The sequence below is a fragment of the Cryptomeria japonica genome, chromosome 5 (assembly GCF_030272615.1).
Source record: "Cryptomeria japonica chromosome 5, Sugi_1.0, whole genome shotgun sequence".
Taxonomy (NCBI): domain Eukaryota; kingdom Viridiplantae; phylum Streptophyta; class Pinopsida; order Cupressales; family Cupressaceae; genus Cryptomeria; species Cryptomeria japonica.
This window is the reverse complement of record NC_081409.1, coordinates 711,379,795-711,396,794: the sequence shown is the minus strand read 5'-3', so window position 1 is coordinate 711,396,794 and position 17,000 is coordinate 711,379,795. Positions and strand designations below refer to the sequence as shown.

The 17,000-nt window shown below is 33.1% G+C and overlaps 3 protein-coding genes across 3 annotated transcripts; all 3 read right to left on the bottom strand.

The window, feature by feature from the left end:
• Positions 1–266: 266 nt before the first annotated feature.
• Positions 267–1,451, bottom strand: LOC131042169 (G-type lectin S-receptor-like serine/threonine-protein kinase At2g19130). The gene has a single exon (XM_057975504.2). The coding sequence runs from the start codon at positions 1,449–1,451 to the stop codon at positions 267–269; it is 1,185 nt and encodes a 394-aa protein (XP_057831487.2).
• Positions 1,452–1,453: 2 nt separating this feature from the next.
• Positions 1,454–2,647, bottom strand: LOC131042170 (G-type lectin S-receptor-like serine/threonine-protein kinase At2g19130). The gene is made up of 2 exons (XM_059220897.1): positions 2,341–2,647; positions 1,454–2,181 (listed from the first exon to the last, which is right to left on the bottom strand). The coding sequence occupies exons 1-2, from the start codon at positions 2,645–2,647 to the stop codon at positions 1,454–1,456; spliced, it is 1,035 nt and encodes a 344-aa protein (XP_059076880.1).
• Positions 2,648–2,749: 102 nt separating this feature from the next.
• On the bottom strand, positions 2,750–15,180 carry LOC131876109 (uncharacterized). The gene is made up of 2 exons (XM_059220896.1): positions 14,721–15,180; positions 2,750–2,790 (listed from the first exon to the last, which is right to left on the bottom strand). The coding sequence occupies exons 1-2, from the start codon at positions 15,178–15,180 to the stop codon at positions 2,750–2,752; spliced, it is 501 nt and encodes a 166-aa protein (XP_059076879.1).
• Positions 15,181–17,000: the final 1,820 nt, after the last annotated feature.

Here is a 17,000-nt window from a genome sequence, read left to right as displayed (position 1 = left end):
TCTATCATTCTATCTCACTTTCTTTATTTCTATATATTTATTTTTCTCTTGAAATGATTTCAATAGTTCCTTTCTCTTTTCATAAACAAGATTACTAACATCCATTAAAAAAAAATCATAAAACCACCAACTTATTTATTCATATAGATAATTTTAAGATAAACATCATTAACTCCCATTTAAAAAAGTCATATAAGATGACCCACTTTAAAGTACATCTTTACTTTTGTGAAGCTCCTACATTTTAAAATGCATTCCCGTTTACATTATTTGACAACATTGTCATTGCTATCGCTATCAGTCTCGGTCATGTCTGTTTGTTTTTCCTTGACTGCACAACTGAGCATCTGTGGAGTTTGAGGATGCATCTTCCCTTCTAGCATCCGCACCACTTGTTCCATGCTTGGCCTCATCTCCTCCTCCCTTTCGATGCATAGCAATCCAATAACAATAGCTCTTGTCAACTCTCCAATATCTGCCTCCACTGCAACACCTTCCTCCACAATATTAATCATCTTGCCTTCGTAAATTTGAGTTGCAGCCCATGCAGGAAAGTAATACTGACTTGAATCTTGCACGTTTAAATCTATACTTCTTCGCCCGGAAATGATTTCCAAGAGCGTTATACCAAAACTGTACACATCAACATTGGGAGTGATGGGAAGACCGGAGATCCACTCTGGTGCCAAATAACCTCTCGTTCCTCTCGTTGTCGTCAATACGCGGCTAAAATCTCTACCAACAAGCTTTGCCAACCCAAAGTCTGCCAACCTCGGTGAGAAATTACCATCCAGAAGAATGTTCTCAGGCTTTACATCGCCATGAATGATCCGGTCTCTACATTTCTCATGGAGATAAACTAGACCTCGTGCAGTGCCTAAAGCGATCTGGAATCGGGCCTTCCAGTCTAGTGCATTCCGTTTAGTTTTAGAATTACTGCTGAACAGTAAGGAATTTAGAGAGCCATTGGGCATATACTCATAAACCAGTAATCTTCTGGATCCTTCTGCACAGAACCCTCGAAGCCTGATCAAATTTGCATGTTGTATATTGCCAAGACAACTGATTTCCGCGCGGAATTCCTTCTCATGTTGTCTTGAACCTTCAAGTTTCTTTACTGCCACAAGCGTACCGTCTATCAGGCATCCTTTGAACACTGAGCCGGATCCACCGCTCCCCAACTTAAACCTGAAATTCCTTGTTGCAATCTTCAACTCCATGTAACTAAACATTCTAAGAAAAGAGTCCGAGGAATCCGTACACATCTCCATTGGTGGTCGTAGCGGATACCTTTGCCACATTAAGAATGACAAGACACTCAAAGCGAGAGCGAGAACGCTCGCAATGGTTATGGCTTTGAGGTTGGAGGAAATATCTTGATGCTGTGGAAGTGCTGAAGCAGCTACTCGAATGGAGACAGTAGATCTACTATTTGATGGAGGGTTATGCATGTTTAGCAAATCTCCAAACCAGATTTGACAGGCACCGGAAGGAGAATTGAAAGCAAACGCAGTGCACGAGCAGTTGCTGAGACAGGCTTTCTTGCAATCTTTCTTTGTGTGTGCAGGGTGGACGAAGCTGAATCATCAGGCAACATTACACCAGGGTCAAAAAATTCGTCTGTGCTGCATTTTCTGGTACCGCAGTTTAATGGGGTCTGTCGAATGCAGCCACTTGACCACCAGTCTTGCGAATTCCAGGCGCGATTGTCTGCCGGGGCAAATCCTTCCACGCATGTGCAGAACTGAAGATTGTTTGAGTTGCAGCTTCCGTAAGCGCCACAGAGACCATATACGGCACATTGATCTCTAGGATGAGTTGCCACTAGGGTCCGTTTAGTGGCATCAAACAAAGCATATTCTTGTATTCCTCCGGACTTGATTTGGAGAAAACGTGAGATCCCTTTCAACAATTTATAACTGAAATACAAACCAGAACTAGTATTTTTGATGGTGGCGTTGAAGTAGTCTCCGTTTATTAGTTCTGGAACAGCACTGAAAAAATGGCCGTCCCAAGTTCCGCTCTCCCAATACTGGACAGAATTGTTCCATTTTAGCACGAATCGTGTAGCTCCAGATGGATCCAACTGAAAGGAGAAAAGGCCAGGAGCGGGATCCATTGAGTTTTTCCAACCGACTAGCTTTTGCTGTCCACCGAACCTCATCCCGGGCAACCAGCTATCTACAGGATAGTCAAAACTCTGCCAAACAATATCAGATTTATTGTCATTGCTTAGCATTATAAAATTACCAGAATCTAATAGCACAGCCTGCGAGCCTTTGTAGGATATGTTGACCGACCAAAGAGACGTGCCCTCTGCATCAAACAATCACAGATTACCTTTTTCGGACAGCTTCAGAACGCCAGGCTTCTTTACTGCTGGGCTCTGCCTATTAGCCACCCAAACGATGATCTCCTCTAATATGTTGGCATACCAGATGCCGATATACCAGTTATTGCTTCCGTTTGGGCTGAAAAATCCCAATTCAAACGTTCCATTCTTTGAAATTAATGTCTGATTTCCGATAAGCGAGGCGCCCAGGGAAAGAGAATCCCCCCTACCAGTAGATAACCCGTCACCGTTACAAATTAGAATTAGTACAGTAAGAGAGAACATCATATATGCTGGAAGACCTTTCTTTCCCATTTCCGTATTGTTAGTTTCCATATGTAGAACATGGAGTTGTATTTTATACAGAGTGATAAGTCAGTGTTTGAATGTGCATGATTGCCGGCGTATGTATTATTTTCAACAACTCGTTTTTCCCTTCCACCTGCTCTCGGAATTGCCTAAATATCACACAAATTACTCAGGTCCACTTTGAAAATAACCTCTTTCCATAAAACAATTCATTCACTAAAAAATTGAGCAATATGCATTCTTTTCAGTAGATTGAATTTGTTAAGGTGGTTGAGTAGGCGAGGTAAGTTTATGTCAAAGTCTAATACGATGATTGATATAGACAAAATCAAAATTTGGATTGAATTAGTCAAGGTTGTTGAGTAAGTGAGGTAAGTTGACGTAAAAGTCAAAGTCAAAAAGAAAAAAATCAAATATATTTTTAATGAATATTTAAAACTTTTGATAATTAAAAGAATGATTATTTTTATTATTTTATTAAAATTTGATATTGACAAATTAGAATATTAAATAATGGTTAATATGCATTCTTTTTAGTGGGTTGGATTGAATATAGGTTCTAGAAAATAGAATTGCTTGTGAGAGATTCACAAGAGTATCTTAATAAGATATATTTATTTTTTAATAATTTTCATGAAGAGGATGTTATTAACGTCAACATGATCTGAAAATTAAAGTAAAATATAAATTTAAAGTATCTTATCATAAAAGGTGATTGATTTATTCTTAAAAGTAGATTATAATAATTCAATTCTTTGATAAAAATAACTATGAAATAAATATGCCTGATTGAGATGTTAATCAAATATCTAAAACGCATTAAACAATGAGGATAAAAATAATTCTTTATCCAAAACATTTAAAATGTAATATAATAGTTAAAATAATTTCTAAACCAACCACCCTTCCCCCTATTACATTGCCCCTATAAAAGCAACCCTAAAATCTCAAATTCCACCTTGCAAAAAGACCCATCAATCTAGATTTATATCACAAATATTTTTCATTCAATATAATAAATATGAATGTTTGAGTAGTCTTTCTTTCAAGAAACAAATATTGAATCAAATGGAACTCTATCAAGCTACCTCCTAACCCTCACAAGGGTATATCTTTCAGATGAATTCCTGATTTCTTTTTTCCTTGAACTCCAAAATCATAGATATTGAATGATTAGATAAAACGATATTGAGTTCTACACATAAAGAACTCCATCTATTTCCTCATGTAATCTTGTGAACTCTTTGGGCAACAATCCATATTCAATTCAACACCAATTCTATAACCTATATCCCAAAATCAAAATTGACAATACATGTATTCTTAAAATCCATCAACACCAACAAGGAGAAGTAAAAAGACAAGAAAATTGGAAACAAAAGGGCTTATCATTCATAAAACCATCTTAAAGACAATATAACTTTAGATGATTAAAATCCTACATCCTTTGATGCTGCCAATCACTAGTTTTACATTTGTTACACCTTACCCTCTAAAAATAGTACTAGAGGAAGTTTTCCATCTTTTGAAATCCTAATCAATAAAAATTAGTCATATATCGCATAAATTATTCAATTATTTAATTAATCAGAACAAACATTAGAAATAGTATTCAATAATCGAACTTCTTTCTACCATCTTATATTATTGTTGAACATTTCAACCATTTATTTTAACATTTGTTCCTTCTGATGAAAAAAATACATTAAATATAATTTAAAAATTAATAAAAAATTCAAATTTAATATTTTAAAATAAATATTTTTAAATTAATTATATTTACATATTTATTAATATTTAATATTAAGTTCTGATTTTATAAAAGAATTTTTGATTGAATTAATAGATTCCATAAATAAGACTACCAACTTCTATTAAAAAATAGATAAGACCACCCACTTGCTTATTTTGTATATAATTTCAAGATATCTTTAGAAAACTCAATAAAATAATTTAACTTTAATTAAAATTCAAACACCACTAACTCCCCTTGAAAAAAATCATATAAGACCTTAAAATACATCTTAACTTTTATTGAAGCTGCTATATTTTCAAATGCATTCCCTGTTTAGATAGTCGAAACTCTGCCAAACAGTCTTAGATTCATTGTAGTCTCTGTTGCGTCCAAAAAAAGGTTCAATAATTTTGATTGTAGTAATGAACTTTAGCGTATTTGTAAAGAGACGTGCAAGATATATATGATATAATAATTAGTAAAGTATCAAAACAAGATAAGTATGAATGTTTTTTGTTTTTTTAAATTATAGCATAATTTAATTATATACATTATTTAATGATAAATTGAATAAATTATATATAGAGAATGAGATTCTTTTCTTTGTGGTCATGTTTTTTCTTTTATTTCATTATCTTTTTCTTTCAACACTAAATATATGATTTAGATATTTATGAGAAATATTGATGATGTTGAATGGTGTAAGATGAAAAACTTGATTGAAAAGAAAGTCTACGTCAACACAATACCTAAATGTATTATTTATTTGACATTTATTTCAAGGAAAGGGGAGAAAGAAATTATTATAAATTAGTTGATAGTGCAAGATATATGACATACTTAGTATAGTATCAAAAAGATAAGTGTGACTAGTTTTTTATTATTTTATTAGCATAAATTAATTGTGTACGTTACTTAATAATGAATTGAATAGATTTTCAAATATATGTATGTATCTTTTTGCCACTATTTCATGGTCACGTTCTTTCTTTTAATTCACCACCTTACACTTGTAACAACTAAATCTTTAATTAGAAATTTGTTATAAATTATTGTCATCTTCAATGGTGTAAGATGCAAAACTTATTGAAAAGAAAGATTAGATCAAAACAATACCTAAATGCATTATTTATTCGGCTTGTATATTTCAATGAAAGGGGAAAGGAAATTATAAAATATTAGTTGATAGTGGAAGGTATGACATAATTAGGATAATATCAAAAACATGAGTATGAATGTATTTTTTTCAATTAATTTAAGCACAAATTAATTGTGTACATTATTGTGTGTGTGTGTGTGTGTGTGTGTGTGAGAGAGAGAGAGAGAGAGAGAGAGAGAGAGAGAGAGAGAGAGAGAGAGAGAGAGAGAGAGAGAGAGAGAGAGAGAGAGAGAGAGAGAGAGAGAGAGAGAGAGAGAGAGAGAGAGAGAGAGAGAGAGAGTATTTCTTTTAATTCATTACCTTTTCCATGTTCAATAACTTAATATATAATTTAGAAATCTCTTAGAAATTATCATGATCTAAAAGGATGTAAGATGAAAATCTTGACTGAAAAAAAAGACTAGGTAAAAAAAATATTTAAATGTATTATTTATTCCACATGCATATTTCAAGGAAATAGGAGAAACAAATTATTAAATGTTAGTTGACAATGAAGATATATGATATAATTAGTATAATATTAAAAAAAAAAGAATTCTATTTCATATGGATTCATTCTATTTAAATTAACTTAAATAAATTTTTTTTTATTTCATTACAAGAGTTACACAACAAATATCTCTATTTAGATAAAAAAGAACCAAATTACTGCATGTATTGTTCTTAAACATTTTCAATCATTAATTAATTTAAGTTAGTGAACAGATTTTTGCCTTTCTTCAAATTAATTAATTTCAAACTCCGTCCCATTCTTTAAAAGACAAAAGTTCAATGAATCAGTTGGGTAAGTGTAACATATACTACTTCCCTCTGAATTTTTGATAGGTACAACTCCCTCCATTAGTTATTCAGGGAATAATCTAATTCAATTTAATTAGTATGATTTTAACCTGAAAGCACGTAAGGCTACTTACGTCATTCTTAGATGAGAGGCTAATGATTTACACATATTTCAAAGAAAAATTATTCTTCAAAATGCTTCAACATGAGAAATGGAAGTGATCGAAACAAAGTTTAGAACACCAGTTTGACAATTCATAAAGACAGATAAGAGAAATAAAATCTCTTTTCAAGCACATATCTAAATGTATTGTTTATTTGACATATATTTCGAAAGGGGAGAAAGAAATTATTATAAATTAGTTGATAGTGCAAGATATATGACATAATTAGTATAGTATCAAAAAGATAAGTGTGACTAGATTTTTATTATTTTATTAGCATAAATTAATTGTGTACGTTACTTAATAATGAATCGAATAGATTTTCAAATATATGTATGTATCTTTTCACTACTATTTCATGGTCATGTTCTTTCTTTTAATTCACCACCTTACCCTTGTAACAACTAAATCTTTAATTTAGAAATTTATTATAAATTATTCTAATCTTCAATGGTGTAAGATGCAAAACTTATTGAAAAGAAAGATTAGATCAAAACAATACCTAATGTATTATTTATTCGGCTTGTATATTTCAATGAAAGGGGAAAGGAAATTATAAATTATTAGTTGATAGTGCAAGGTATGACATAATTAGGATAATACAAAAACATAAGTATGAATGTATTTTTTTCAATTAATTTAAGCATAAATTAATTGTATACATTATTGAGTGAGAGAGAGAGAGAGAGAGAGAGAGAGAGAGAGAGAGAGAGAGAGAGAGAGAGAGAGAGAGAGAGAGAGAGAGAGAGAGAGAGAGAGAGAGAGAGAGAGAGAGAGAGAGAGAGAGAGAGAGGATATTTCTTTTAATTCATTACCTTTTCCATTTTCAATAACTAAATCTATAATTTAGAAATCTCTTAGAAATTATCATGATCTAAAAGGATGTAAGATGAAAATCTTGACTGAAAAAAAAGGCTAGGTAAAAAAAATATTTAAATGTATTATTTATTCCACTTGCATATTTCAAGGAAATAGGAGAAACAAATTATTAAGTGTTAGTTGATGATGAAGATATATGATATAATTAGTATAATATTAAAAAAAAAAAAAATTCTATTTCATGTGGATTCATTCTATTTAAATTAACTTTAATAAAAAAAAATTATTTCATTACAAGAGTTACACAACAAATATCTCTATTTAGAAAAAAAGAACCAAATTACTGCATGTATTCTTTACAATTATGATTTTGTATAAATTTTTTTAATCATTTTGTTTGTCAATAATTTTTTAAAACCATATTTTTCTTTAGTGTCATTCTAATATATACAAAAGAATTTAATAACCACCTCAGGGATGGAGTGAAAATCAACTTATCCTAGTAGATTTTTTCCTCTATTTCCTAGTTTGGTGTTGTTACTAAAACCAAAAATGCTCTTTTCTTACATTAGGGGCTTATCTTGAAGCTGTACAATTTTTATTTGGCTTTGACCCATACTAGCAAGCCATGCATAGACTCCTATATTCCTCCCCCTAAACAAACCTTGGTTGTTGAGCGATCTAAGAAACTAGACTACAAAGGTGCCCCTAGCACAATCCCTAAGCCTAAAGGGACTCCTAGCTGGGTTAACCCTAACTGGTCTGCTAAAAGGAAGAGCCTTTTGGCCCCTCCCCTCATAGAAGAAGAAGGGTCATATGAAAAAGTACTTTCTTGGGAGAACTCTGCTCTCTCATGGTCCAAGGGTTTTGAGTGAACACTAGATAATCCAATTGTAAATTTTGTCACCCCTTCTATGTCTTCTCTGGGCTCCCTTGCTCCCTTCCCTATTAATTCCCCATGGAAATGGGATTTACCTATTCTCATTGAGAAGGTTAATGAGCTATGTGATTCCTATAGTAGACAAGAATCCATTATCTACTAGCTCATCAACCAACTCAATGTTGCAAAGAAAAAAATCAATAGGTATGAGGCTCTAGTTGAGGCAAATGTTGGAGCCTCTTGCTATGTGATGGATGAAAAAGATCAAAGAGTCTAGGTGGTAGCGAATGAGATAGCAAATAAAATTGAGAAGTGGGAAGTCTTGGAAGAGGAAATTAAGGAGCTCTATGAGAAGGTGGACCAAAAGGATGATAGGAAAGAGACAATCAAAGTTATTGAGGATCTTTAGGCAACCCTCAAAAGGAAGATGATTGACATGATGACCCTAAGAACTGAAATGGAAAGTAAAAACTCTACTTCTCTTTAGGCCATTCAAGAGGGAATTCATAGAAGGTATGTGAAGAAGAAGTGGCACATGGATTTATATTCTATCATTGTTATAGAGCCCCCTAAATATTTATAATATACAATTTTATAATTATTAATAGTTTTTAATTAAGAATTGTTATAATTAATATTACATAGATATAATTTTAAATTAATAATTAATAAATTAAAGTTTAAGATTAATTTTATTATTATAATTATAATCGTATAGTATTTTCAATTAAATTGGAATTATATTTCATAAAAAATGTATATTTTTATTAAATTTTTTATATTATATTGTAATTATTAATAATAATTTATTGAAATGAAAGTTATAATTAATATTACATAATTATAATTTTGGTGAAGGAAAAGAAGAAAAGTTCTGCAACTACCTTAGAGATTTCAAACCCCCAAAAAAGTGGAAGTGAAAATGTTGGGGGGAAATTGACCATCCTAATGTGGTGGATGATGACATGCAGACCTTTCAACACATGACAATGTTGGGTTGAATTTTCAAAAAATATAAGAGAAGAGAAGTGATTTGGTGTTGGATCTAAGATATGGACTCCTATAGACGGCCCTCTTTGGATTCAATTATATAACTTACCTTTTGAATTCTGGAGTGAAGAAAGTCTGGGAAGAATTGATAACTATTTGGGTCAAATTTTAAATTTTGATTTGGGGGAGGATGGCACGATCCACTGTGCTAGGATCCAAATCATTTCCATAACTCTCAAGATAATAAAAAAAAATCTTCTCCTTATAGCACATCTTGTCCTACATCTCAAGAGACAAGACCCACTCTTATTGACAATCAATAAAAATTAGCTACAAGAATCTTTTGGAGATTGAAATAAGATAGGAATGTTGTTTTTCCTTTCATAATATATAACATTAACAATAAAGAAGGTGACGAGTATTATCTTTTTAATCATTGTTATTATTATTCTGTTGGAAATTGTAATAATTTTTAAGAATTTATTCAAGACTAATATGATCAAGCTTTCATAGCTCTTACAAATGATCTTGCAGTTTTTCTAAGTGAAGATATAGTACCTTTGCACTCCAGTCACTTTATTATGTTTCTCCTTACCCTATGGCACTAGTAGTTTACCCTTATTGGGTAATCTTTGTCATGTGTGGTGATGCATCTTCGGTTTTAGTCATACTTGGACAATGACATAATTCTTCCATGTCTCCTCACTTTGGGGGAAAGAATAGTATATTTAGTCATCTCTTCTTTTAAAGATTGCCTCTTCTTTTGATTTTTATTTTGCATATATTGATGTATTTTCTTACGTTTAATCTTCCTTATGTGAGTACATGCTTATTCCTTTCTTAGGACCTCTTCTTTTCATGAAGTGCTACATATTTTATCTATAATATCTCTTTGGGAGTTGTGAAATCCTTCTCTTTGTCTTTATTGTTGGGGGGCATTTATTTCTCATATCCATTATAAGGATCCACTTTCCCATTGTTGAAGTATTTTTTTCTTATGATATGATGTTATTCCTTATGTGAAATTTGGTTTTCCCAAGTATTCTCTCTTATGCAAGAGGTGTGTATCCTTATGTACAATCTCTTCTTCATGTGGCAATGTTTATCTATTATGAGCAAATCCCTCACTTTGGATCAAAAGTATGTTATCTCTCATCAAGAATAACTTTTTGCTAGTAATAAGAGGATGATATGAATTCTTGTTCTCCTTCCTTTGGTCAATGATGTTATTTTCATTCAAAATATCCTCATGGAGGTAGATGTCTTTGAGAAAATGTCTCTTCCTCATTCTCCTCCAAAGGATTTCCTTTACACTTGTTGCAAGATATCTCTTTTATGACTATCTTTTCCTTGCTTCTAAGAGTCCTATCTCTTTAACTTGGATTTACATGCATTATTGTTGAAAGGATATCTCCTTGGTGTTCAAGGTGTGTATCCTTGTTTATAACTTCCTTAAGACATCAACATACCTATATTTTGACATCTTAAGGGGGGGTCATAAATAACATCCTCTTTGTTCAATATTATTTTTTATTTTGCATGTCTTATATAGGGTACACATTCTCAAAACTAGACCTAGTTCTTATATGAGATGCTTCTGTCCTGAAACGAGATGTAGACATTTTATATGTGTTATATGGGGTATATACATTCACCAAAGAAGACCCAATTCTTATATGATATGTTTGTGAAAGAAGACATTTTTTTATTTTATTTCATGTCTTATATAGGTTGTTTCATGCTTGAAACAAGATCATGTTCTTATACAAGATGATTAACTCCTAAAACTAGATAGTGACATATGCAACAAGGTGAGTTAACTAGCATAACATAGCTTTCTATACCATTCAAATTTTCCTTCTTTAAGATGGGTGGAGCTAACATAACACAACTTGATAGACTATTTTCACTCTCCTTCTTTACATGAAACACACAACATAATGAAGCTTGTTGTCTCATGAGTATTCATGTTCTCATGGGTCACCTAGCATAACACAACTTGCCATCCTTTCAATTTCATGGCCTCTCTTTCCCTTCTTCTCACAGACCACCTTGCATAATATAGCTTGCTAACCTATGGAATCCACTCTCTCTCTTTTCTCCCCCCATGATCTCATTGCTTTGTTATTTGTTGATCATAGTTTGTCACTTGATGCATGATTTTCCTCTTTTTTGGTGACCACTTTTGTTCTTGTGATAGCATTCTGAGAATGATATTAGTGGCTAAGATATTTGATTATCGTCATCTCTTCAACTAGTTGACTTAGAGTCTTTGTTTTCAGCACCAACCCCTTTTGTTGTGTCTTTTGTATTTATTTTTATTTATTTAGCTTTTTAATTTTTTTTCTTATTTTGTGTGTCCTTGCATATGATTGTGTGAGTAAATATCCTAGGATGAGGAGCTTGGTTCCTTGAAATTATTGATGTCTTATCTCCTTGTCATGTTTCTCCTAGTTGCTCCTCTCTCTCATCTTTTTACTTTATTGCAAGTATTTGAATAGGATCACACTCTTGTTAAAGTGTGGACTAAATGTACCACTGTAAATTGTAAAGTGATGATTTTGGATATATATTTTATCTAGATGGAATTTAGCGGATGAAAATGGATTAAGGATGATGTATTTAATAGGAAAGAGGATTAGTTATTTTAGGGAACAAGAAGAAGGCCACCTTGAGCTAGAAACTAGAACATTAAACCATAGTTAGAAACTAGAACTACATACTCTACACCTTGATCCCATGCCAAAACAAGTATGTAGGCAGTCTAGGGATGGAGTTGTCCCTTGTACTCAAGCATTCGGGGATGGGAATTAGGATTTGGTTAAGGATGATTTTATCATGTTTTTGTTTTGTGAAGTTCTTTGGTCTTTCAATAAAAGGGTATAGTAACACTAATTGGAAGATTAAAAGTAATTCAATGCATACTCAAAAGGGATCTCGTATGGATTCTCCTGACTTCCTGAGGCTTTAGGCCAAATTCTGACGCAAAACTCAATCTTTTTTTATATATTCCTAAATAGGATGACCTCGGTGCATTCGTAATAAGGGAGTGTATTCATTACAGAATTACTCAGGACCTGTATGGTCCCGATGAGTCTAAAGTCTTCTTCCAGACTATTTCCTATTCTTTTAAAAGATGCCTACTCTATTTGGGTAGATGCCTATCCTGAGTTGGATAGATGAAACCCCCTTGTCCTATATGGATAGATGCCTAACCTGTATGGTTAGATGCCCATCCTCATTGGATGGTTGCCTTTCCCATTTGGATAGATGCCTAGAGTACGCGGTTGAATCAAACATAATTAATAATATGTGGCAATAAGAAATCATCAATCAAAAAAAAAATTAGTTAAGATTTTTGGATTAAGTTAAGTGGGTTATTACAAATCTCCTTCAAGTCAGCTTCAAGAAGTGTAATGTGTAGCTCCAAGTCGGCTTCAATCTCAAACAAAACATAGCACCGGACCAAAAAATTATAATAAAATGCTTCCTAAGTTTCTTCCCAATCACTAAGATGACAAAACAATCACCAAAAATATCGTAATCATCAGAAATCATTATGGACCAAAACATTACCGAAATATCTTGTTATATCGGTTGACTTCATATTGGTTAACTCTAGCTTCCAGATAAGATGAATCATGATCGCTAGATAGAATCACCAAGAGGAGTTACCATCAATGATAACCCTAGACCATAAATCAGGCATTGAAAATCATCGGATGAGTGTCAATTGCCAACAATCTCCCCCTTTCGCATTGATGAAAACACTTGTGAAAAATGGCTAAGTGTTGAAACTTGTACACCAAATGAAAGAATAAAATAATTCTAAGGCTCCCCCTTAGATCAACAATCCAAAAATCTACATTACTGAGTTGTACACTCTATACACAATTATTTTATATATTTTTCACCTCATTTCTCCCCCTTTGACAACAATGCCAAAGATAGGGTGCTTCCTAAAATTGATATACATATGAAAAAAATTTTTATAAATACTTGAAGAGGTCAACATAAACAGTCTTAAAAAATCCCAGGTGAGTTTCCCACCCACTCTTTAGGTTATTCAAAATTTTGATAAATGCATTAAGTACAGTAGCCTGAATTTATAATTCTCTCAAATCTAATGATACAGGTTGGGCCATTTCCTTCATATAGTCTTCCTTATTACTTAGCATGGTATCTAACCAAATAGCAATCAGGTTCCAAAGTTTGCCCACTTTACTCAAAACTTTCTCCTTATCCACTCGAAGGCTTGAGATCTAATTATTTAAGGATATAATCTATCCTTCAATACTTCTAGTTACTATTATATTAGGGTCAAAAGATTGAGAAATACTAGCAAACTTGTCCTGGTAGAGACCTATCTGTTTATCAATATCAATAGTGAACTAAAAAAAAATGAGGAAAGATTTATACAAATTACCGACTTCTGAAAATGTCTCAAAAATAGTCTATAATCTCTTATTCAGTGTTACCCTATCATCTTCTATCATTTTCAAGAATGTTTGTTTTCTAACTTAAACCTATCCAAAACTTTTTGAGTAGTCATCCTCTCGAAAGAATCAAAATTGGTATTTACACTATTAATCAATTGTAATAATTTACTAGAGGGGTTGTTATTTGAATCTAACTGTACATTGGAAGCCACCTTCTACAAAAAATCTATAGACAAAAAAATTAGCTTTTTTTCTTCATTCTCTAATTTCACCAGATCTTGACTAGATTGAGCTTCCATTACAACAACAAGCATAAGCTTCTCGACAGGAGACATGTTCCCAATATCAACTGAGCCATCAAGATTGATTGGAATCTGAGGCAAGATCCCTATAATTGAAGGAGTGGCAATTGTTGAGTCAGATATGTGTTTTCTTGTATCTACCTTAGTTACCTCAACTTCTTCTGACATAGCATCCTTCTTCTCTCCCTTTTCCCCAATATCAGTGTGTTGAATCAAAGGGGCTATAGAGCTATCTATCACTAGAGGATTGTCACCAGTTTTGGCATCAATTGTGGTATTACCCTGGTATTACGGTTGATCTTCAAACTTTCGGAATCACCTTGCTTATCTTCCGGTTGAGATGGTCTAAATGTATCTTTGTATAGAGGGCCATTCTGAATAATCACTTTCTATATATTTTCTCTGTCTCTTTCCTCACCTCCTCTACATTCCCAATCATTAATCTATTGATTATGTTCTTACTTTTTAATTCCTTTTTGTTTGCCTCTTCAATTAGTCTCTTTTCTTCATCATGAGTAATACAAGTACATCTATTTACTAGCTCCCTCTCCTTCATTTATATGTCAATTTTTCTTGCATTCATTCCTCTAGTATCTATTAAAATGTACAGTTCCTTTGGAATGGAATTTTCTAATTCAATTAATGTCTTAATAAAATTATGTAAGTATAATACTACTACTTCCTCAACTTTCCTTTGGTCACCATCACCAAAATACTCAAAATTTTGCTTCAAGATTCTTTAAATTGCCATCCACTAATATTTCATCTATTAACATATTTACTGATAGTGGAGGAATGATTATGTACTTACCTTGTATGTTTCCAGACTTAAGGTATTTGTTGAGTTGAGTTTTGACCTGTCTACCTCTTTGGGATCTTCCAGTAGGAGCAATATCTGACTTAGCCTTTTTTCTTTTCTGTGCTCCACTAGATTGACCCTTTTTCACTAGTCTGACAAAATCTCCCTTTTTCTTAGCTCTTCTTGCCTCTTCCTGAGATTCAGTTTCTGAGACCACCAAAAATGCTACAATATAGGTTCTTTTTGGATTTTCTTTCTGCTTCAACACACCTTTTATGGATGGGCTAGGTTTTCTATCTTGTGCCACCAGAGCAGGAGTAGACTTAGTTCCCTTAGGTTTTTCTTTGGAGGGAACTGGATCAACCTTTGGTTTCTTGGTTTCCTTTTTAGCCTCCTTTTGAGCATATTTTTCTCTTTCTTTCTTCACCTCATCCTTGGTGAAACTCGTTTGATTAGCTACTTTTTCTGTCATCTTAGTGAATTTTCTCTTTCAAGTAGGAGCAGTGAACTGTGTATGTAAACTAAGGTCCATTTCCCTGAATGTGCCAAATTTCCTTTCCTTGGGATCCACCAATTGACTTAGAGGGTGTTGTGCATATGGCTCAAGTGTACTAAAGTCAACTTCATATCCCATGGACATGCTCCAAACTATCTTGGGCTCCACTGCTTCCATCAAACACTAATCCTTATCGACCATAAAGTAAATGGTTTGTTGAAGTTCTTGTAGCTATGAGGGATTTCTTCTATTTGTGTTTCGTTCAAGCTTCGATTTCTTAGGTGTGAAACTTCTCAAGGCATCTTCTTCATCTTTATATTAGTGGTTGCCTTTTGTGTTTGTGTCCTGCGTTGGCAGTTGTTTCTATCCGATGTGGAGTTATATTGCATTGGCATCCATTCCTACTCTGTGTGGATTTCGTTCATTTCCTTCCACTCTTGTCAGTGGTTTAACCACTCATAATGTGTGGCTCATGTTTTTCCCTTTGTGAATAGTAATGGTCGAATTATGGGGTATGTGATGAGACTTTGCACAGGTGATTCTTTCACCTCTTATAAGAGACATATTATTACAGATCACATGTCGATATAGATATAGTTGAAGAAAGATATTATATTCAATAGCTCAGTATATAGAAAATATCAGAGACTCTTGTCAAAAATTGGTAACTTTTCTTGAGTCTTTATATTGTGAATATTGATTTGAGAGGGATCGTTATTACTTGTTATGAGAATCATATTTTTTGTACTCAGTACTATGAGTTTCAAGAGGCTGTCACTATTCTGTTTGTACAGTCTAGAAGTTGTATATGTAAAGGAAGTATCTCAAGCTTATTGAGTGTTGATTGAATTCATCAATAATTCTTGCATTTGTTTTAGAGAACTCAATAAAGATATTATTTTTGTGGGCTGGGTTTTTCACCCTCAAGTAGAGAGTTTTCCCATGATAAATTATGTGTATCTTATTTCAATTTTCTATATTCTAGTTGAATTTTTAACATGGTATCAGAGCGGGTTCCTCCTATAGAGCCTAACCACTTGAAGGTAGATTTTGTTCTTTTGTCCTAGGATGGGCACTACAGCTTAGCATTCTGGTACACCCTTCTATAGGTGGATTTTTGTCGTATTTATGTGGTTGATCCATCACTTTATTGTGGATGGTATTAACGATAATTCTTCTAATTATGCTTAAACTATGCATGGGGAAGATATTTTGGATAGATAATGAGTGATGGTGAGGGCCAAAGGCCACACAATCATTAGATCATCACTAGTTTCTTTGGTGTGATCAATCCAAGTGAATGGAAATTTCATTGCTAAGAAAAATTATAAAAGGATGATGAGAGATTACATTCAAGGATGGAAAACCTTGATGATGGTTGCCATGAGATTGAGTTGGTGATTGTAGACTTTTTCTTGAAGAGAAGGAATTACTATTTAGAGGGAGCCTCACTTCAGCTTTAGAGGAAGTGACATCTTTTGGTTAATGAGTTCTTCTCTATGAGGGAGAAGTTTGAGGTGTGATCCCTTATTAATGAGTTCTTCTCTATGAGGGAGAAGTTAGAGGTGTAATCCCTTGTTAATGAGTTCTTCTCTATGAGGGATAATTTCAAGGTGAAATCCCTTGTTAATGAGTTCTTCTCTATGAGAGAAGTTTGAGGTGAAATCCCTTGTTCCACCCTCTAGGAGTAGCTATGGTGGATTCACCATCTGGGACTAGCCATGGTGGAAGTCATGTGTATGACTTTATGACTTTATTTTTTGTTTTTTTATTCACCCCCTAGAAGTAGCTATTGT